At 42.7% G+C, this 23665-nt stretch overlaps 1 protein-coding gene across 1 annotated transcript in view; it reads left to right on the top strand.

Moving 5' to 3' along the window:
- The window catches only part of LOC126191339 (cytochrome P450 6k1-like), a 60831-nt gene that overhangs the window by 30371 nt on the left and 6795 nt on the right, over positions 1 to 23665 (top strand). Inside the window, exons 3-4 of the mRNA XM_049932173.1 lie at positions 11050 to 11286; positions 15195 to 15446. Coding sequence (XP_049788130.1) covers positions 11050 to 11286; positions 15195 to 15446 — 489 coding nt within the window. The remainder of the gene's footprint in view (positions 1 to 11049; positions 11287 to 15194; positions 15447 to 23665) is intronic.

The following is a 23665-nucleotide window of genomic DNA, read 5'->3' as shown; positions in this document are numbered from 1 at the left end:
GTTTCCATGGCAACCACGCCGCTGATGCGCGGTTTTGACGTGCGGCAGCCCTAGTGGGAACCGGCCTGAAGTCTCGCGATATCACACAACACGAAATTTTCTAAGTCGTTTCACTTCCTAGCTGCCTAAAGATTGACCGTCCGCTTTCGCGTCTCAATCCGAACTGTACCCTTTGGTATCTCCAGCCGAACTGTCCCTTTTCGCTTCTCCAGCCGAACTGTTCCTATTGGAGTTTCGACCAGAACTGCCCTCTGCCCATCTCCGACCGCGTTTTTCGCGTGCCGAACATCTTCGCTCAGCAGACTAGTGCAGTTCCCTTTCCTAAACTCGTCCATCTGATTGGCTACAGCTTATTCCAAATTACTTTACATTTTAACCTACTTAAATAATCAAAGCTTGACCACTTTCACGTTCTAAATAAAGTGACAATAATATACATTACATAATAAGCGTTAAATTCTTTTACATGTAACCAATACAATTTCCTTCTTAACTTTGAATGTCACGGTCAGTAGCCTTGCACCAATGTGCTATCTGATAAATAAATAAAGAACAGGAGTAACTATTATGCACTAAACATCACAACAAGTATTCTGTTACCTAATGATTCAATAAGGTGTCATGCTGCCATCGTCCAATGTGTTTTGTGTGGAGAACATGATGATCTGATGCTTAACTGAGAATACTGATAATTTAAATTTACTGTATCTTTTAAACAAATAAAGTTACAGAGTTGATATTTACAACGTTTGTCATTTGAATGATGCACTTCTATACGAAATGTCGATCGTTAAGATCGACCAAAGCGTTCAGATTTTTGCATTTAGGTCCTTGTTACAAAACTTGTTAATTTCACTGTAACAGTAAATCCTAAACTATTATAGATATGATCAATATTGAAGTTTTATTGGGATTACCATGAAATTTTATAGAGGCCAGCAGATCAAAATTACTGTGGCTTGATTCCCTCCATTACTACAGAATTAAATAGTTTTCATAAATGTTTCCCTTTATGGCCAATCTTAGTTCCGGCATATTTAACACTGCTACCTCTTCTTGGCCACAAAAGCCTTCTACTGGGTTTCCCTATGACGTATGTTCTCGTCTGTCTCACTCGCACACTACAGCGCTTATGCCTCAATAGGCAATAGGCGCCTGTGTGTTTCCCCATCTCGTGGTGAATCTGTGCCCTTTGTGGCACGCGGTCCTGGACGACAGAGTTCGTTTCACAATTCCTGTAGGCTGACTCTTTCGGCCATATATTTAAATGAGAGCTCAATGCTCGTTAACTCACAGTCTGTGGCATGATTCCACGTTCTCTGGCTTGCCCTACCCCTAAGTTTGTGTCGATGCCTTGTACCAACACCCTTGTTGGCTAGATAATTCCTTTGCTATGTTGGCGATACTGCAACAGGTCAGTGACAACAAGTCGCTTGCCTACCTCAGCGCCTCCTTGCCAGCCAAGTATGGCTTGGGGGTGTCGGGTCCGCTGAGCACTGTCAGGAATGTTGTAGTTTGCTATGCAATAAAGGGAATAACAATGCTATTTTCATGACAATATATCAGACAATAACCAGACATCCACCAGGCACTATACTGCAACCCCGCCCACAGTGGGGAACGACTGACTTCCTGGCCATGCACAATCTAGTTACACTGCCCACCATAGAGATCATCCACTCTCGCCCCCTGCAAATGGTGAGTGATATGGTTACTGACATCTGCAGTGAGATCCAGGACCATGTCTTTAGCCCCAGAAAACTGCATCAATTACAATGAAGAGTGATAGGACTGACAGCTTTTCTGTCTCTTGTTTTGTGGGCATGAGGAATGGTTAAGAAACAATACTGTCACAGAAACTTGAAGGTGGAATTTTTGAAGCTGGAAGAACCGGCCAACTTGTCACAATTCAATGGAAATTGTAGGGAACATTACACCGGAATGTGAAAAGTGAGGCGCACACATTTCAGTCTGTTATACCACAGCACACCATATGCTGAGTCAGAACCTGTAAGCTGTCACATGTGTCCTCACTAAGGACATTTTACTAAACAGTGTACTGAGTCATGGTGGCTTATCACTAGCTGTAAAATTAATAATTAGAGTAGCTACTCTACCTCTGTGTGTGTTATTTCTTGTTATTTTCTTTTTCTTTCCTTTCTTTCGTCGTGGTTTGGTGGTTTGGGGTTCCAAAACGCTAGAGTCAAACAGACTGGCTGTCTCTTGGAGAATCAAGTAGCATAATTAAAGACAAGTAATTGAGAGACGTCTAGGTGGCTAGAGCCTATGAGACAGGATATGACCTTGTCAAGTTTGACAGCTCCTTGATTAGATTCGATTTATGCCAGTTCAGTTTCCCCTGTTTTCAGGAAAGTCAAAAGAAGATGTGTCGCCATTTGTAGATGACATAATGGCAGCCAAGAGACTGGATTTTTGGACGGACTTATTACAGAGGGCCAAACTGGGTTTGATGGGGAAGCAAACGCATTTGTTATGTATAAGAATGATATTTTCTCCACTGACACAAAATTTTGTAGATATCGATGTTTGGGCACATCCAGCAGGAGCGTCACCAAGCTCAATGTATGAAATGTGGCATAATTTGACACTAGAAGCATTGTTTTAGGAACGAAAGACGAAGTGGATAGGGGCAGAATAATTCATCATTAAGCACCATTGGGATCTCCAAATCCTACCAGAGGTCAAATATTGCTTACTAGATGTAACTGGTATAAAACACTGATTTTTATTGGACTCTAGGATGCAGTTAAACCTTCCACGTTATATGTTACATGGAGTAGAGTGTAGTGATGTGGAGTCACTACAGTGAGCACTGAAGGAGTTTCAGGTTTGGGGCGAGTAGTTCCAGGAGAGTGACGACGTTGTGCTCCATGTAGGTGAAGGGTGTTGCACAATCCTATGTAAACACCATGCTAAAATTGACTTTCTGCTATGCATGGTGGAATTCACAGGGACATCAATAATGTACCATCACAAGTTTCGTCTGTCATAAAGATCAAACCAAATTAATTTGCAGGCAAAATCGTTAAGGTTCAATTCTCTGTAAGGCACAGGGATCGAAAGTCGTTACTAACAAGTGTGTGTGGTATGGCCTCCAGAGGATAATGATAATGATGTGTTGGTTGGTTTGTGATGTATTATACGTTGCAATATTGTATATATACAGGAAATAAATAGTGTGAGAGTGGCTTCCATCGTTGTGCATAGTTTCAGTAACAATGAATTAAGTTTAGACAAAGGGTTGTTAGTTACTAATTTAGATGTAATAGACAAAGACGATCTAGACTGGTGAAGTATGGACCATAGCCACAAGCAAGACATTACATGCAAACATAGAGCATTTGAAGAGTGCAGAGAGGATAGCTACGGTGTAATTGTTAGCATTTGAGGACCTGTTTAGCCCTCATGCCCCGTTCTTCAGAACGCCTTTAACACGGCGCAGGATTCCGACCGAAGATAAAGGATCTGTGTATTGGAAACCGTATATGATGCCCCATCAGTTACAACTGATTATGGAAGAATATATTAACCAACAACTGAATAGTGACGTAAGAGAGCAAAGTACTGGTAGCTGGGGAGCACCAGTCAAGTTCGTGTCTCGGAGTTCATCAGACAGTATGAAGAAGCGTAGATTCTGTCGGGATTATCACAACTTAAGCAGTAAAACAGTGATGGATGCATAACCGATTCCTAAAATTACGAAAAGTCTGGTAGCTTAGAGCATTGTATGTACTTTTCTACAGTAGATTTAAAGAGTGGTTATCACCAGTTGGTAGCAGTGCCAGAGGACTGAACAAAGACAGCGCTTACATTCCCTTAGGGTCATTACCAGCGTCAGAGAATGCTTTTTGGTTTAAAAAATGCACTAACCACATTTTAACGTTGCTCGACCTTTTAGTCAGATTCCAATACCAACCACTATGTTCTAACTATTATTGATCATTCCCCATGAAATTTTGTGATGGTCGCCATTTGAATTACGGAGCAAAGGTGATGGTAAATAACTCGTTGCTGAAGTTTGGTATACTTGAGACAACAATCATGGACCAGAGTACCAACTTCATGTGAGATCTGGTGAAGCAGTTGTGCCTTGTGTTGTGGGTTTATGAACTCAGGACTAGCCCACTACATCCACGTGGCAACTAGAGGAAGTAGCACGTTCATTGAACTACTCGTAAGGTGTCGAGCCATTACTTCAATTGCCACCATAATGACTGGGATACAATTCAAAAATGGATCTTGGCACGAGCCTTTCGCTGCATAAGGTGGCGTATAGCAGGAATGCGTGTTGACCGTTTGATGTAGTCAAACCAAAATGTAGGAGGAGTGGGAAAGCAGTACGGAAATTTGCAACGACGTTGAAGGATATTTGGAAACGTGTGAAAAAGGCAAATATCAAGTCCCTGGAACATCAGGAGAGGGTGGAGAAGCGTATAGGTAAATTAGTAGAGTATCAAGTAGGACTGTGAGTAGCGTCAACAAATTCATATATCCCAAAGTATAACAATAAGAAATTATCACGGTGCTAGGGACCATACCAAGTGATTGAAATGGCAACAGCAGTGAATGTGAAATTGCATTTGCTTGCACAAACAACTGCTGTCCATGTGGGGTACCATCGACGTTTTCAGCGCTCTCTGGACTCTTTGTCACAGATTTTGGCACCTAAGGCGAGCAGCAAGAGGAAGAGTGGAAAGCAAGCCATACACGAAATTCCATATGTGTAAGGATTGCTGAAGTACGTAGGGGGATTTTATTTCAGCACATCTGTATGAAAAAAACTTTTAATGCTAGTCTTGGATGTTTATTGTTATATGGATGGGAAGGATTGTCAGTGATTGTATCTCATATGTATGATTTGTGCTTAGTGGATTGTTTTGTTAGCTAAGAAATTTTAAGGGTTATCCACGTCTGGTTTGTTTCGAGGTGGACTGTAATGATTTAGCCAGTAAAACAGAAGTATGATGAAATAGTGATTTTTTGTCTATGGAAGCAGATTATCGACATTGGGTCTTTCCCAAAGGGGGAGGGGGGAGGAAAATGATTGCAGCTTCTTTTACCTGGGTTACGGCGACACCAAAGACGACCATGAAGGTCGTTATAGTTCCAGCAGCACTGCAAATCTTCAGAGAAGAAGTAGTAAGCACGTTACAGGACCAACAACTGAAGAGAAGGGTGCTGTTACCCAGACAGGAGGATGCCATTCTTACTAGAGTAACCGATAGATGTTAAGGCTGACACACAGTGCAGGAAAAACATTATGGTTGGTATATAATGTAAGAAACGAAATGTGAAGGCTATAGGAGGGATTCTCGGAATGGCACCTTGAAGAAGGGCAAAGGGAGTGCCAGAATAAATGTGAGAGTAATACCAGGGGTTAAGTATTTCTTACGGACGGTTGCGTGAGAAATTTCGCCAGGCGATAAATTTGATGCCACGTACGTTGCAGAGACATAATAGACTATAGTTAGATGTAGGAGGGAGGCTGCTGAAGACGATATTCGGGACCACAGCTGTCGACGACGTTTTAGAGCATAATAATACTCTGGGTCGAGTAAGAGAAGTGGCAGAGAGTAACAAAATTGGAATAGAATATAACACTATCCAATTAGTAAACGTGTAACAGGGCGCATTAAGTAACATATGCACATTGTGGTATTAATGGCGGAGGCAACGAGGTTTGGGAAAACGGCTGTTGGAATAATGAGACCCCTCCTGAGCATTATACAGGCCTGATTGGATTTGCTGGACATAGGAGTTTCAATGGCGAGGTTCTTGCAGTCACTAGCTGAAAGCACAGAGGATGCCCCAGTAGAGGCGATGGGGATACATGATGCTATACACCATGGGGAGCATGCGCAGCTAAGCCGTACACTGCTGCCTTTGGAGCAGTACCCAGCTGGCCTTTTGAAAGTTCGGAAGGAAGTACCAACTAAGTTGGAACTAATGAACAAACTCTGTTTGTATATTATCATGTTGTGACAATGGGAAGTACCGACTGATCACGATTATGTGCTAGTCCAATACCTTTTGATAAGATTCAACACCCATACACCACTACAAACTCACAGTCTATCAGTTGATAGCAGACTGGATTACCTGCAATAAATAATGATTAGTAACTAAGAATAAGTTGAAAACACACGTGATAAGCAAAGAAGATTGCCAAAAATGAATATTTAACTAAGTGGTACCATTTGCTGTTAAATAATTTCTAAGAAATTTGTCAGAGGAGAACGTGATAACGTTCCTTTACTAGTTTGTAAGGATTCAATGGAGTCACGGTCACGTGTGAAAACGAGTTATATTAGTGGGTTAGTCATAGAGAACATCGTTTAGATAAAAAGAAAAATACAGCCAATAAAGCCTCTAGTTTAGCTGAGCTATAGTGAAGCAAAAACTGAATGTACTATACATAATCAGCAATCTGTAAGATGCATATCAAGTCTTTGCAGAGCTACTGTATAATGAACTGTGATCTGGTGGGTCATATCGCCTGCAGAGGAGAGGCATGTTGCACAGCAACTATTTTACTTGGCATTCCTGAATAATGACGCCGTTAATGCAAGAGGCATGTCAAAGCCGGTCAGACAGGGGCCAGCCAGGCATGGTTAGACCAAGAGAAACCCACTGATTCGACAATACTGCCTCCACACCTTCAGGGCAGTTACTACAAATCATATCCCTGCAGTAATCATCTTTGTCACATGAGAAAGGCACAGCCACTGTTGCTACAGATCACGAAACAAGGGATGAGCCAATCTCATGTAAATACTACTCATATGTAGACGGATGCCTGCAGTCTGTCAACCATCAGCTTCGAGAGGAGTCTATGCCAGTCTGTAAGTCTACAAGAAATCAGAAGCTGCCACCACTTGACCTTGGCCCTTCTACTCACAGGCCTACCATTCATGATAGATCTCATACTCCTGACTTAGCGACCAGCCTCCCACCCTTGTGGTTTACGGTTCGAACCCAGGGCCCTACACCTACTCAGACACGTTTTGATTCTGTGGCTCCAGTGTGCCCACCGTGAGGTGCGTGGCTGAAGTTGGAGTTTAGGCTCGCTCTGCACGCCAGGCATTACGCCTTCTCCGACAGTCAGTGAGCTTTCAGTAATGCTCTGAGTGGTCTGTTGTGAACATCGTAGCCAGTGCAAGCATTAAACGTGATCGTAGCGAATTATTTAGTAAATTTTCATTCCATTTGTTGCGAGTTATCATTGCTGATGGTGGTGGAAATTGATGAATTCTAGTTAAGCGAGCAAGAGACATAATTTTGAAGGGTGTACACCTTTTTCGAGCGGAAAGAAACTATATTCTTGTGCCGCAACTGTCGCTTGGAACTGACAACACTATATCCCTCGTCCGTGCCTGGACCTATTCTGGACCCGTCATTCGTGAATCAGAGTGTAGTCTACGTGAACGCTGACACAGGCCAGTCTATGCGCCTTGCGTTAGCGCCCTTGCCAACTCGCTCACACCATTACTTTAGTGCCTGGACCGCGCTGCTCGCAGCTTGCCTATCTCAGCACCTCCTTGGCCACCAAGTACAGCTTATGCCATGGGGGCGTTAGCTCCTCTGTTGTAGTTTCCTGAGCAGTCAAATGAATCAGAGTACGCGAATGAACTTGCCCCCCTTCTAACAGCCGTGTACCGCAAGTGTCTAGAGGAACGGAAGGTTCCAAATGATTGGAAAATAGCACAGGTAGTCCCAGTCTTCAAGAAGGGTCGTCGAGCAGATGCGCAAAACTATAGACCCATATCTCTGACGTCGATCTGTTGTAGAATTTTAGAACATGTTTTTTGCTCGAGTATCATGTCGTTTTTGGAAACTCAGAATCTACTATGTAGGAATCAACATGGATTCCGGAAACAGCGATCGTGTGAGACCCAACTCGCTCTATTTGTTCATGAGACCCAGAAAGTATTAGATACAGGCTCCCAGGTAGATGCTATTTTTCTTGACTTCCGGAAGGCGTTCGATACAGTTACGCACTGTCGCCTGATAAACAAAGTAAGAGCCTACGGAATATCAGACCAGCTGTGTAGCTGGATTGAAGACTTTTTAGCAAACAGAACACAACATGTTGTTATCAACGGAGAGACGTCTACAGACGTTAAAGTAACCTCTGGCGTGCCACAGGGGAGTGTTATGGGACCATTGCTTTTCACAATATATATAAATGACCTAGTAGATAGTGTCGGAAGTTCCATGCGGCTTTTCGCGGATGATGCTGTAGTATACAAAGAAGTTGCAGCATTAGAAAATTGTAGCGAAATGCAGGAAGATCTGCAGCGGATAGGCACTTGGTGCAGGGAGTGGCAACTGACCCTTAACATAGACAAATGTAATGTATTGAGAATGCATAGAAAGAAGGATCCTTTATTGTATGATTATATGATAGCGGAACAAACACTGGTAGCAGTTACTTCTGTAAAATATCTGGGAGTATGCGTGCGGAACGATTTGAAGTGGAATGATCATATAAAATTAATTGTTGGTAAGGCGGGTACCAGGCTGAGATTCATTGGGAGAGTCCTTAGAAAATGTAGTCCATCAACAAAGGAGGTGGCTTACAAAACACTCGTTCGACCTATACTTGAGTATTGCTCATCAGTGTGGGATCCGCACCAGATCGGGTTGACGGAGGAGATAGAGAAGATCCAAAGAAGAGCGGCGCGTTTCGTCACAGGGTTAGTTGGTAACCGTGATAGCGTTACGGAGATGTTTAACAAACTCAAGTGGCAGACTCTGCAAGAGAGGCGCTCTGCATCGCGGTGTAGCTTGCTCGCCAGGTTTCGAGAGGGGGTTTTTCTGGATGAGGTATCGAATATATTGCTTCCCCCTACTTATACCTCCCGAGGAGATCACGAATGTAAAATTAGAGAGATTAGAGCGCGCACAGAGGCTTTCAGACAGTCGTTCTTCCCGCGAACCATACGCGACTGGAACAGGAAAGGGAGGTAGTGACAGTGGCACGTAAAGTGCCCTCCGCCACACACCGTTGGGTGGCTTGCGGAGTATAAATGTAGATGTAGATCAGATTGGACTCTCTATGATCTCACTGTGTGCAGTGATAGTCCGATATACACAACGGAGAAAATGACAGCACATCAGTGAATGCTAAACTCAAGCGCGCTCTACACCACGAGTATTGTTTACTGTCCGAAGCTTTGCACTAATGCCACATTTGGTATATGCACTGCAGATGACTGTGTAATAGTTAAAATCTAGATCTGCTGTTATAAAACGAAGGAGTTTGCGATCGACTGCTCTTCTTTTCTCCACTGTCTAATCAAGTGAATATTTAATAACGCGTTTTTCATGACGATACGTCGGACAACAATTAGATATCTCCCTGCCGCTCCTCTGCAAGCTCATCCATGATGGTGAACTACTGACTTCCTAAAAAGCAAGTTCCACCACTTGCCGTAGAGGTCATCCACTTCCGGCCCCTAAGTATGAGTGCCAGGAGATGGAGGCATGATGTGGGCACATTGGAATTATTATCACTACTTTAGGTGGTCCTATATCTCGTGCAAGGCAGGTTAGTTGAAAGAACTGAAGCGGCTTGTGTGTCAGTTATCTTTGATATAAATATGTTAGTGAAAGTGACAGGAATGAGTTCATATGGTGTACGGTGATGTGTTTCTATTACCAATGTTGGGAGTGAATCTATACTTGTTGGGTAGGCAGTAGCATAACCTGACCATAAAATTGACGAGGTATTGTGCGTGGTTCATGACAACAGAATAAGAAATTGATGTCTTCATGCCCCTCCATTAGTAAAGATGTGTATTGTACTTAAAGATGCATTGTGTAGCTTTCTATTAGCGACTGTTAGTGTTTCTAAATTTTCTACTGAGTTCTGTTAGAGACACAGGAACGAACAGAGGTGATTAAGCACATGTTAAATAAGTCGTTTTAAAGATGTCTCATATTGTCCCAGGAGATAATACTGGCTAAAAAATAAAAAAAAAATTATTCACATGCAACTTGAAATAAAAAGTTGTTGATGTACAGACCATTCTTTCCTGCAGTAACCATCTGTCCGTTGAAAGTACAGGAGAGGCCAAAGTGCCCATCATTAACACCTCATCCTTCAGTCCTCTTTCACAAAGAATCACGAACTCGTGCTAGCACACGTAGCTGCCTCAGAGTTAGTCACATGCTTGAGACAGACGCTTACGTAAGGTCCTTACGTCGTCGGTGGTTGTGAAGTACACAAATTGTCCCGCAAACCAAAAATCTAATAGATTAAGACCAAGTAAGGGGGGAGACCATTACGACGCACGTCCTCGAACATTCCAAGGTTCACTAAACGATATTGGTAGGTATTCTCATGCGAGGGGTATAAAACGAGGCGGTGCCCCATCGTGAGAAAATCACACCCGTTGTGTTCCTGCAAAGATAACGATCTCCAGTAACGCGGATTGTTTGTCCCGAATAAACTGGATGAGAACCAGCCCCTGCTCATTTCCCTATTAAACTTCGTGATTCCGTGAGTCTGTCACCCTCAGTTCATGCCCCACACATAGATATTAAAGCGAATCTGATGCCTTGTTTCCTTGACACCTCTTGGATTTGCACCTTCCCACTGGCGTTTATCGTGATAACGCTCACTCAGTGCTGGAACTGGAAACAGGCTGACGGGCACTGCCATCACTGTCGGAGGACCAAGTACAGAAGCGAACACAAGCAATAAGAATTTAGTAATGAACTTCGTTCTTGACACGATTATTTGTTTCCGCACGTATTTTATGGGTTTTTTCTAGTCTTCACCACCACAGCCTCCTGTAAGAACGTATTTTCTTTAATTTTGTGCACTATTTCCTCTATATTTTGCGTTTAGGAATAGAATGGGTCAGTTAGTGTTGGTATTTCAGTCCTACATAATGTTCATCGACAATAACTAGTGAGAGAGCTCCAAAATGAATCGTTCCATGAGTCTATGTAAGATTATGCTTTATTAAACGTGTTTGTTTTGTAACGTGACTGCCTACAAAGACATTTTGTACTTGACAGAAAAAAGTCAGACCCTGACAATCAGCGAGGTGGCAGCACAGTCGTGGGAGTTCTTCCTCGCTGGGTTCGAAACTTCCTCCACTACTATAAGCTTCTGCCTGTACGAGCTCGCTAGACACCCGGATATCCAGAAGAAACTGCAAGAAGAAATTGACAAAATACTGGAAAAGAACAACGGCGATGTGACATATGAAGATATAATGACCCAGATGCCATACTTGGAAAAGGTTGTGAGTGGTAAGTTGTATGATTATGATTTTTTCACATACTGTAGTAACTGAAATTTCATCCTAACATACTAAGATCCATTAACAGGAGAAAACGCAAATTATCAAACAATAGATAAAAATGTAGTGCTTCACTTATTACAACATCATCCGCCGTTTCGATATTTAACGATATACACAACAATGCATATCAAAGCAATCTACAGCAGCAATGTAAAATTGTACCTCGGTTAAAATCACAAATGCCTCCCGAAGTAGACGAAGCGGACAATCCACTAATTCTTCCTTGCTACGCTACCTTTAGTACCAATGTCTTTGTGCCTATACAACGGGTAATGCTCGTTTCACAACTCTATCAAACGCGACGTCATTTTCATGTCACACAAAATATCGATGAGTGCGTGATTGACTATCGACTTTCGTCAACAGTCGATACGGGCCTATCATAAAATTTCATGCGCGTGTACCGGAGATTTACAAAAACACGACATTCTTGGAATGATTTACTACAATTATTGCTATAATAAAGTGTCACGTAATGATTTATCGACGGTTAATGTCTTCATATAAAAATGCTCCCCTAAGCCCGCCCGGTTAGCCGCGCGATCTAAAGTCGGCTTTCCAGCCAGGAAAGCGTGCCGGTCCCCGGCACTAATCCGCCCGGCGGATTAGTGTCGAGGCCCGGCGTGTCGGCCAGTCTATGGATGGTTTTTAAGGCTGTTTTCCATCTGTCTCGACGAATGCGGGCTGGTTACCCTTATGCCACCTCAGTTACACTATGTCGGCGATTGCTGCAGAAACACTTTCTCAACATACGTTTACACCATAATTACTCTACCACGCAAACATTGGGGTTACACTCGTCTCGTGTGAGACGTTCCCGGAGGTGGGGGGGTGGGGGGGAAGTGGGGAGGGGTCCACTGGGGGGGCCGAACCGTGCCATAATCTTGAGTTCGGGTTGGAGGGGCGGTGGGATAAGTGGACTACCGAACCTGTTGTCGGGTTGTGTACCACTGCGGACGAAGCCTCTCCGTCGTTTCTAGGTCCCCAGTTCCATACAGTACAATGCTTCCTTAGGAGTGAGTTACGAACGTCAATAATTCATGATAGGAGATCATAACAAAGACGCGAGGCAGACATCACATGGTTAGATGTGTAATGAATAATGTTATGCTTTCTGGAGTCGAAAATTGTTGGTTCGCATCCCGCTATATGTAATTTATTTTCCCATGTTATCGTCGTTAACACGTTCTGTTACTTTCTTGTGAACATAATACAAATACGTTCTGCAATACTGGATGTTATTTACGTTCAGTCCGATCTGAGAAGGAAGGGTGAAATAAATATTTACCGATATCCGAGTATATGGTTAGGCAGGAACCTAAGTGGATGGCTTAAATTGCTGCGACTGAAACGAGCAACAATAAAACTCATATTCTCTATTATCACAAATATTTGTCTCTTTATTTTCGAATATGTGCCACCTTTCGAGTGTATGGTTAGGGAAAATCCTAAGAGGAGCATTAACATTCGTATTCTTCTTCGTCAGAAATATTTCGCTGTTTATCCATGAATGTGTGGCGTTTTCCGAGGGTGCGGTTGGACAGGAACCTAAGGGTGCAGCTTTAATTGCTGAGACTGAAGTGAACACCAATAAAATTCATATTCTCCCTTTTCACTAAAGTCTGACTATCTGCGGATACATGATGAGCTTAAAATGAGTTGCAATAAAATTTGCATTTTTTCTTCTCACAAACATTTGTCTCTTTATTTCCGAATATATAGCGACTTCCAAGTGTGTGCTTATGCAGGAATCTAAGAGGAGAGCTTAAATTACTTCGAGTTAATCGAGAAGGAATATTAGTCATATTCTTCCTTGTCACGAAGTCAATAGCCGATCACACCGTCGTCAATATTGATCGTGGCGTCAAAATGACGTCACGTTCGTTGGAATTGTGAAACGAGTATTACCCACTTATGTCCAAGAAGACTACCGCTCGACCGGTAACTGTCATCACCAGATTATTTAACCTGTCATTTATGTACTCTATACACACACACACACACACACACACACACACACACATACACATACACGCACGCACGCACAGACACCTGAAGATTTTCTCAAAAATCCAAGCAGTTGTATTACATAATTTTACTCCGGTTTGTTATTAATCATCCACTAGCAGCCAACAGTTATTGTGTATGCTTGGAATAGCTTTGTTTATTTTACAATGGAGATCCAATGAAACTGGTATACCTGTCTAATATTGTGCAGGGCCCCCGTGAACACGCAGAAGTGCCGCAACATCATGTGGTATGGACTCGACTGTTGTGTGAAATAGAGCTGGAGGGAACTGACAGCATGAATCATGCAGGGCTGTCCACAAATCCGTAAGAGTACGAGGGGGTGGAGATCTATTCTGAAAAGCACGCTGCGTGGCACTGCAGATATGCTCAGTAATGTTAATGTCCGGGATGTTTGGCAGCCAGCGGAAGTGTTTAAATGCAGAAGAGTGTTCCTGAAGCCACTCGATAGCAGTTCTGGTCGTGTGGGGTATCGCTCCACTTACACACGTCCCATATACCAACCATTACAGAGCCTCCGACAGCTTGAAAAGTCCCCTACTGACTTGCAGCGTCGATGGTTTGATGAGTTTGTCACCATACCCGTACACGTGCATCAATCGATATAATTTGAAACGATACTCGTCCGACCAGGCACCATGTTTCTAGTCATCAACAGCGTAAAGCTTTGTGTCGTGCAATCATCTAGAGTACACTAGTGGGCCTTCTGTTCCTATAGCCCATATCGATGACGTTCGCACGCTGGCACTTGTTGATGGCCCACAATTGAAATTTGCAGCAATTTGCGGAAGGGTTGCACTTTTGTCACGTTGAACGATTCTCTTAAGTCATTGGTCCTGTTCGTGCAGGATTTTTTTCCGGTCCCAACCATGTCGAAGATTTGATGCTTTACCGGATTCCTGATATTCACGATACACTCGTGAAATAGTCGAACGGGAAAATCGCCGCTTCATCGCTACCTCGGAGGTGCTGTGTCCCATCGTTCGTGCTTTGACTATAACACTAAGTTCAGACTCACTTAAATCCTGATAACCTGCCATTGTCGCAGCAGTAACTGATATAACTGCGCCAGACACTTGTTGTCTTATATAGGCGTTGCCGACCGCAGCCGCTTATCCTGCCTGTTTACATCTCTCTATATTTGAATACGCGTATCTATACCAGTTTCTTTGGGACATCATTGTATTATACAGAATAAAAATATCTCATTTATAAATGTTTTGCTATAACGTATCATATAATTGACACAAGAATAATAATAAAGTGTTTATAAGGATGTTACGAGATGCACCAGTTATATTTTCTCTCATAAACTTCGTGGACTTTACTTGAATGTTTTGCGTTGCTAATGAGTATTCTATTTTCCAGTACCCTTGCCTCCCATTCCTTTCCATGTAATAACGTTCCAGTCACCCACGACCATCAAATTCACATTCTTTCCTCATATTTTATGAATTTCTCTGCACCGAGATTTATAATCCCTATTTCCTCATCGTCGACTTGTCGTATGGGCATGAAAACCTGAATGATGACGGTGGATGTTGCCGTATTTTGAATCCTTCTAATAACAATTCAATAACCCTTCCGCTCATAGCGTCCTATCCTGTTACCTATCTTACTGTTCATAGCGCAGCAAATATCGGTTACAAAAGAACGCTGGCCACAAACCGAATAATTTAGGAACTTACGAATAACAGATCTTCTATTACTCAACCAAGATTACTGTGATTATATATGAGGAGCAATGAGACTTTACGTGGAGCGGCACTTTAGAACACTCACTAAGATATCTACGTTGAGAAATGTCCTTTTTTTTTTTTTTTACAGAAACCCTTCGAATGCACCCGGCCGCTCCAATTTTGAATCGTGAAGTCGAGAAGGATTATGAGCTGCCAGGACACGATTGTGTCTTGGAAAAAGGGACTAAGGTGATCATTCCAGTCCTGGGACTCCATCATGACAAGAAGTTCTATCGAAACCCTGAGGAATTCGACCCGGAGCACTTCTCTCTGGAGCAGAAGGCATCCAGGCATCCTTTCAGCTTTCTGCCTTTTGGCGAAGGTCCACGCATCTGCATTGGTGAGTCACTCCATTCAACATCGTTATAGCTTTTTACTTAAAATATTAATGTTTCGTATGAACATGTTTGTAGTTCCAGTGTAACTGACACGTAAGTATCGCTGGAAATTTTCTGACGTGTAGATGCTACACGTTCGTCAATAACTACATTCAGTGTCGTTTCTAACCAACTGACAGATGGTGACATCTACGATTTTCAGATAAATTCAGAACTTAAGAGCTTGAGGCAAATGTCAAAGACAACAGCTCTAAATCATGTAGGACGACGGTACACATCTGTTAAGCGTGGAGACAATATAATTCAGCATAAATTGTCTATAAAAAATTCACGGATCGTATTGTTATGCTGACGCTTTATACCCATATTATTCCCTGCGTTTGTTTCGCCCCTTGGTAGGCTTCTAAAGTGCGGATCTTACTTCTGAAACAGTTTCTGTGCATTACTTCTGATCCTTTAATGTTTTTTGTCTTTCCAATTCTTGTCTCAGTTCTGTAAGTCAGGCTGTGGTTAGCATCTTTCTCTAGAACCACAGAAATATTTGTTGCGTTAGTCTATCCCCTTCGTTTGGTAGGGATGTCCAACAAGGTCTTTATTTATATCGTATTCTATTTTTGGATGTCTCTTATTGTTACTTTTAAGTAATGGAAGTATCAGCAGGACCATGTCACCTATCCCATATCAAATCTTGCATGGTGTTCTACCGCCGCAGCACCTCATTAGGTGTAGGCACAGGTGGAATCAGTGCTCTACCACTGTGGTACGTCATTGGGTGTGTATGTGCTAGACAGATGGACTCCGGTGTTGTACCACTGCGGTTCCTGACTTGGTGTTTAGGTGTGGAGACAAGTGGAAACAGTATTCAACCTAAATCGGTATGTAGCTTCGTGAAAGGTGGAATCCAATGTTCTACCACTGCTGTATCTCACTCGGTGTGTAAGTTTGGAGACAGATGGAATCTGGTTAAGCTAGGAGGCCGCAACTACAATTCGTAATCAAATACTTCCGTTTTTCCATTGTCATCATTCCCGTTTTCAGCAACGGTTGTAGAAAAGGTGCACATAATTATAGGCGTATATCGCCGACGCCAGTCAGATGAAGGAATATGTCTTATGCTTACGCATTATAATAATTTTGAAGAAGAAAATTTGCTGTATAAAAGTCGACATGGATTCCGAAAACAAAAACGTAGTGAAACTCCGTCCGATCTGTTCGTCATGAGATCCACAGCGCTGTGGACATCGGCGCTCTGATTGGTGCCGTGTTCCTTGACTTCAGGACGTCCTTCGATGCAGTCCGTGCTGTCATATAATGGATACAATACGAGGTTACCGGATTTGTGACACAGTCCAAGAGGTCCTTGCTGAAACAATTCAACACGTCGGTCTTAACGGAACAAAATCGACAAATGCAAATGTAATTCCAGGAATACCCGAAGAAATTTTGTTACGAACGTTATCGTTTACAAATGTTCAAATGCTTGCGAATTCCTAAGGGACAAAAGTGCAGAGGCCATCGGTCCCTAGACTTACACACTACTTAAGGGGAGTCAGAACGGAAAATGTTTTTTTAACATTTTCGGATTTTTATTTCATTATAAAATTTGCAATGTTCCGAATAAAATTATATATATATATATATATATATATATATATATATATATATATATATATATATATATATCACTTGTAAACTCACATGAGAAGTATTTTATTTTATTTTTTAAAATATAGTTTACACCGGTTGAAAATGTTAAAATTTTTACGTGCATTGCTTCAAGATCTAATAAAATCGGTAATTTTTTATATAGGTGACTGTGGATTGCTGTGTTATAAAGGTTAAATTATGTGTTTGCATTGGTAGCACTGTCAAAAACAGTTAAGTTGAAACAAAGTTTGAGAGACAAGAAACTTTCTGATGGTATACCCATAAGAGGCAGAGTGACAGACAGAATGATTGATGAACTACAGCAGTATTATGGGATGGCCATTAGAAATAATACTGAGGATTTGTTGGAAATGAAACAGGCAGTATGGGTTACCTTCTTCCACAGACTGTCAACTGATGAAAAACCAGTACACCACCTTTGCCGTCCTGGACCTGATTCATGGTGCAATTACCGCAATGCCCAGTACTCAAACAGTTCATACAGCCACAAACATTCTATCCCAGCAGCAGTCATGGATATCATAAAACCTATTTACAGAGATCTGGAAAATTACTGGAATTACTGGAGAAGAGTCTGCATGGTCAGACTCAAAATCCCAATTAGTCGTTCAATAATCTTATATGGACTCGCTTACCAAAAAATGTTTTTCTTGGAATGAAGACACTGAAGTGGGGGGTCGGTGATGCTGTTATTGCTTGTAATGATGGCAACATCGATAGGGTGAAAGTGTTACAGCTTATGGGAATTAATTCTGGAATCTGAATCAGAGAACTTGAACGGATGGACAAGGTTCGCAATGATAAAGCAGAGTATGCAGCACAGTTGGACACTAAGGAGTCCGGAAAGAATAAAAGAAGAAAAACTTGGAAAAAGATCAAGAGGATGATATACAGTATGGTGCAGGGTGCTTCTGAGTGACTAAAAATAAAAAAAATAAGCATATATTAAATGAGTTACAGTCTTTAGAAACTTTAGAAGCCGTTCCTGAAAATTTACATTTTCTGTTGCATTTTCCCCTAAATCTCAGATATAGCATCGAATATAGTATTTAGATTTTCAGGGAGTAATAACACACATATCCTGAGTCTACTGAACTAAAAGAACAACGTAATGTTATGTATAATTAAAATTATTTGGGATAACGTACAAAAATGTACACAAAATTTTAATCGTGTCATTAAAAAATTGTATTTCCAAAAGCAGTGGCTGAAATGCAGTTACATTGTAGTTCAGAAGACGCAGAGCATACAGTTTAATGCCCTGAAATACAGGGAAGCCAAGTCACTAAATTTAACATTGTCGGTATAGGTATTCCAACTGCCATTAAACTAACTTATGCTAAGAACAACACACACACTCATGTCCTAGGGAGGACTCGAACCTCCAGTGGGAGGAGTCGCGCAATCAGCGACATGGTGCCTCAAACCGCGCGGCCACTCCGCGCGGCGTTATCGTTTACAATATATACAGAATTGATCTAGTGGATAACGTCACAGGCTCCTTGAGGCTGTTTGCAGACGATTGGGTTGTCTGTTCGGATGTCGCGACGTCAGGGAACTGTAGTGAACTGCAGGAAGATCTGCAGAGATTGACGAATGGTGCAGGGATTGGCAAGTGAACGTGAACGTAGATAAATGCAACTTGCTGCGCATACGTTTAAGAACTAATCCACGACTTGACAATTACACTATTGGTGACATATTGATGAAAACATTAACTTCCGTAAAGTATATAGGAGTATCCATGCTCTCTCCGTCCGAGCATGCCTCGGAAGATCCAACGGTACCGACCGACCACCGTGTTAGCCACATCGCTTAGGTGTGACTAGATGCTGATACGAGGGGGAGAATATGGTTAGCACACCGCCCTCCCGGCCATTGTTATGTTTCACCAAAGTTTCTCCTTCAAATGCTTCAAATGGCTCTAAGCTCTAAGGGAATTAACATTTGAGGTCATCAGTGCCCTAGACTTAGAACTACTTAAACCTAACTAACCTAAGGATATCACACACATTCATGCCCGAGGCAGGATTCGAACCTGCGACCGTAGCAGCGGCGCTGTTCCGGAATGAAGCGCCTAGAATCGCTCGGCCACAGAGACCGGCCAAGTTTCTCCTCGATTGGCTTCAGACCAAAGCGGTCACTCACCCCCCTTAGTAACCATACGGAGCGACATTAATTGAAATGACCCCATGGAGCTAACAGTTCGAAAAACATATGTTAGAGTGAGATTTTTAGCGAAAATCTTAACGAAAAGAAATTAATTCGTGAATGAACTGCCATAAAAAAGACTTTTTCGACCGATTCTTGAGTATTGCACATCAGTCTGGGATCCTTACCAAGTTGAAGTAATAGAGTTGAGCAAAGCATTGCTTCCTCCTACATACGTCTCGCGAATTGAATGCAACGAGTAAATTCGACAAATTACAGCTAATAGCGAATTTTGTTGACAGTCGTTCTTTCCATGTGCCTTGCGCGAATGGGAAAGGGATCAATAGAGTTATTCACCGCAACACACCATTAGGAAGCTGGCGGTGTATAGATGCAATTGCATATTTAGATATAGATGTAGATGTAGATATGTGCGCTCTGTAAAGGGGTGCACCGGTGAAAAACGATTTTCTTCCTTAGCGATCCTGCCTTCCTAATCACATATTTCATCAAATATTTGTTTCAGAGGCTGTGAGATAAAATGAAGTGACAGAAGTCATGAGATACTCCTAACATCGTGTCAGACCTCCTTTTGCCCGGCTAGTGGACCAGCTTGAAGTGCCATGGACTCAATCAATTATTGGAAGTGCCCTGCAGAAATATGAGCCACCTGCCTCCATAGCCGTCCGTAATTGCGAAAGTGTCGCCAGAGCGGGACTTTGTGCACGGAATGGGCTCTTGATTATTTCCCACAAATATTCGATGGGATTCACGTCAGGCGATTTAAGCGGCCGAACTATTCGTTCAAACTCTCCAGAACGTTCTGCAAACCAATGGCGAATGATTGTGGTCCTGTCACATGGCGCATTGTCATCCATAAAAACTGCGTCGTTGTTTGGGAACATGACGTCAGTGAGTAGCTGCAGATGATCTCCATAGCCCAACATAATTATTTTCGATTCAATGATCGATTCAGTTGGTCAAGACGACCCAGTGCCTTGTTGACAACTGGGGTCCATAGTTTCGTGGGGTCTGCACCCACTCAAAGCCTACCATCTGCTCTTACCAACTGAAATCAGAACTCATCTGAATAGGATAAGGCTTTCCAGTCGTCTAGGGTCCAGACGAAGCAGTCACGAGCCCGGGAGTGGTGCTGCAGCCGATGTGTTGCTAGCAAAGGCACTCCGATCAGTCGTTTGCTGCCATAGCACATTAATGTCAAATTTCGCAGCACTGTTCTAACGGAGACTTCATTGTTCGTCCCACATTGATTTCTAAGGTTGTTTCGCGCAGTGTTACTTGTCTGTTAGCACTGACAGATACACCCCAACTGCTCTTGTCGGTAGTTAAGTGTGTGTTGTCCGTGGTGAGAGGTGATGCTTGAAATATGGTACTGTTGGCACACTCTTGACACTGTGGATCTCGGAACATTTAATTCCCTACCTATTTCCGAAATGCAATGTCCCATTGCTCCAACTACCCTTCCGTGTTCACAGCCTATTAATTCGTACTGTGCTGCCGTAATCATTTTACAAACCTTTTCACACCAATCATCTGAGTGAAAATGAGAGCTCCGCTAATGCACTGCCCTTTGAACCTTCTGTATGCGACACTACCGCCAGCTGTATATGTGGATGTTGATATTCGTGACTTTTGTCACCTCATTGCATTCGTAAGTTATTTTTCTCAGCCTTTGTAATAAACAGGAACAAGTCATTTCCTACGTTGAAAATCGATTCAGCTATTTCAGATGCTGCCTTATACTTACTGACAAGGTGAACTCCCCACAGTTCTCCCTCAGTTTTAATGGTAATATGGCCCGGTGGATAGCCCATCAAACATAGGTCAAACATGAAAACAGGAAGAAGGTGTACTGAACTGTGAAAAAAGAAGCAAAATAGAAACAGTGAACGGGCCAAGCTGTGCTGTGCAACATCGAACGAATTACAAGAGCCTTAGTGTCGTGGTTGTCTGCTCACGGTGTTGGACTGCAAACCGAAGATCCGTGTTCAGATTTCTCTCGTGCACCTTTTTTTCTTTGTGAAGTTTTCGTCCGGTCATTGACGTGTCTCTTTTCCTTCTGTAGTCTGGGCAATTGTCGTGCTATACATCGGTTGTACGAGTAGAATACGAGTCATGTGGTAAGGATATATTACCGTCGCAAATAAATGTGATGAATAGTGGGAGCAGGCGAGATGCACAGTAGACCTCTCACAAAAATGAAAATAGCAAATAAACGGGTGTGAAGTACGTTACAACAAAGGAATTCAAAAGTCAAAATTTTCAAAACGGAACGCAAGAGTCACATCATTTGGTACTTGCGTAGAGCGAGGAGTTGGGTAGGTACGTTTGGATGTCTCCTCCTTACCATTCGCTGTTGCAAACTGACGTTACATCAAGACACAGACACAAATCTGAATATTATGAACAGACAGTTCACAATTTCGTGAAAAAAAGGACGTTAGGGTGCTCTGAACACGGATCTACAAATTCGCAGTCTAATACAGTGCCCAAAGAACCACGGCGCCATGGCTACAGAGATTCGCTCGATGTTACACATCTTCAACGTGGCCCGTTCATTGTTCCTATTTTTCTTCTTCTTTTGTAGTTCAGTAAATCTTCTTGTTGTTGTTATGCTTGGTCCGTGTTCGTTTTTTGTCAGACTGCCCACTGGATCTGCTTACCACTGAATCTGTGGGGCGCACATTGGAGAGTTTTCCTTGTGACTAGGCTGTTGTTCCGTGTCTGCTTTGATGGTGTAGATCATTTTGTCCACCGTAACAAATCAGTCCACTCAGACACTGCTGGAAAAGTTCCAAGAACTACTGACGATTTCGTATTCGCGTTTTTCCGGGCTAAATATGCCAGAAATGTGACACTCATCTGGAGCAAGTAAAATACAAACGTGCCTCTCGCCCTGGTCCTGAAGGGCCGACCGCAGTGTCGTCCTCTGCCTTGCCGCGTCATGCAGTTGTGGTATGTAGGGGCATCTGGTCAACCCATCATTCTCCAGGCCGTTTAGTTGACTTTTCAGAGCTTGGAGACGTTGCTTCTCATTCAGTTTGCCCCTCAGTTGGCATCACGAGGTTGAGTGCACCACGTACCAGTCCCCCTCACCACGAGAAATCTTTGACAGTACCAGGAATCGAGTCCAGGTCCTCTGCATTGCAGTCATCCCCGCAGAACACTGAGATACGGAGGAGAACATCTTGAGCAAAACTGTTTCATAGTAAAATGTTCACGTAAAATAGACCTCACCCACATCTACAGCATAGTCCGCAATCCACCTAACGCTGAGTGGCGGAATGTACTTTTGGAATCAGTAACTTATCCCCTCTTCCCTGTTCAACTCGCGAATGGTGCATGGTAAGCCTCTGTATTAGCTCTGATGAACAGTGCTCAAGAGTCTGTCGAACAAGCGACGTGTAAGTCACTTCCGTCTCGGATGAGTTAAGTTCCCTTAAACATATTTCTGTGAATCTGTCTGGCATCTAGCATTTGGTTTATACGGTCGTACCACTTAAGGTCGTTCTGGATATTTAATTTTAGATATTTTACGGCAGATACTGTCTCCAGCGGTTGTTCATCAGTAGTGTAGCTGTACAGAAGTGGATTTCTTTTCCTATGTATGCACAGTATGTAACATTTGTTTACGTTCAGGCTCAGCTGCCAGAGACTGCACCATTCATCAATCGTCCATTTGTCATTCTGCAAATCGGTACTGTATTCTGGCGTTGCTGCCAACATTCTAGAAGAGCGTCAAATATTTTCTACTAGATTACTTACATACACTGTAATCAATAACGGTTCTATCACACTTTCCTGCGGTACTCCAGAAATTACGTTTACATCCTTCGACTGTGTTCCGTCAAGAGCAAGGAGTTGAGTTCTGTCCCTAAGTAAGTCTTGCGCAGGTCTGCTCAAAAATGTGTGTGAAATCTAATGGGACTTAACTGCTAAGGTCATCAGTCCCTAAGCTTACACACTACTTAACCTGAACTATCCTAAGTACAAACACACACACCCATGCCCGAGGCAGGCTCGAACCTCCGCCAAAACCAGCCGTGCGCAGGTCTGTGACAAATGCCTTACTGAAGTCAAGGACCACCGCATCAACCTGAGTGCCGCTGTCTGCAGCGCTATAAATCTCATGGAGGAAAAGAGCAAGCTCAGTTTCGCATGATCTCTGTTTGCAAAATCCATGTTGATTTTTATAGAGGAGATTTTCGTTCTAAGAAAACGTCATAATACGTGAGCACAAAACATGTTACATAATCCTATGGCGTTAGATTGGTCACAGAACATCAAAATCCTATCGCCAGAGACGTTTCGTGGTTGTGGATCATCATCAAGTGAAGTACCTTCAGTTTCAGCTCGTCTTTTCAAACTGATGGAGCAGACT

This window comes from Schistocerca cancellata, chromosome 6, assembly GCF_023864275.1.
Source record: "Schistocerca cancellata isolate TAMUIC-IGC-003103 chromosome 6, iqSchCanc2.1, whole genome shotgun sequence".
NCBI lineage: Eukaryota > Metazoa > Arthropoda > Insecta > Orthoptera > Acrididae > Schistocerca > Schistocerca cancellata.
The sequence above is the reverse complement of the archived record's forward strand: the minus strand, read 5'-3'. Positions and strand labels throughout refer to the sequence as shown.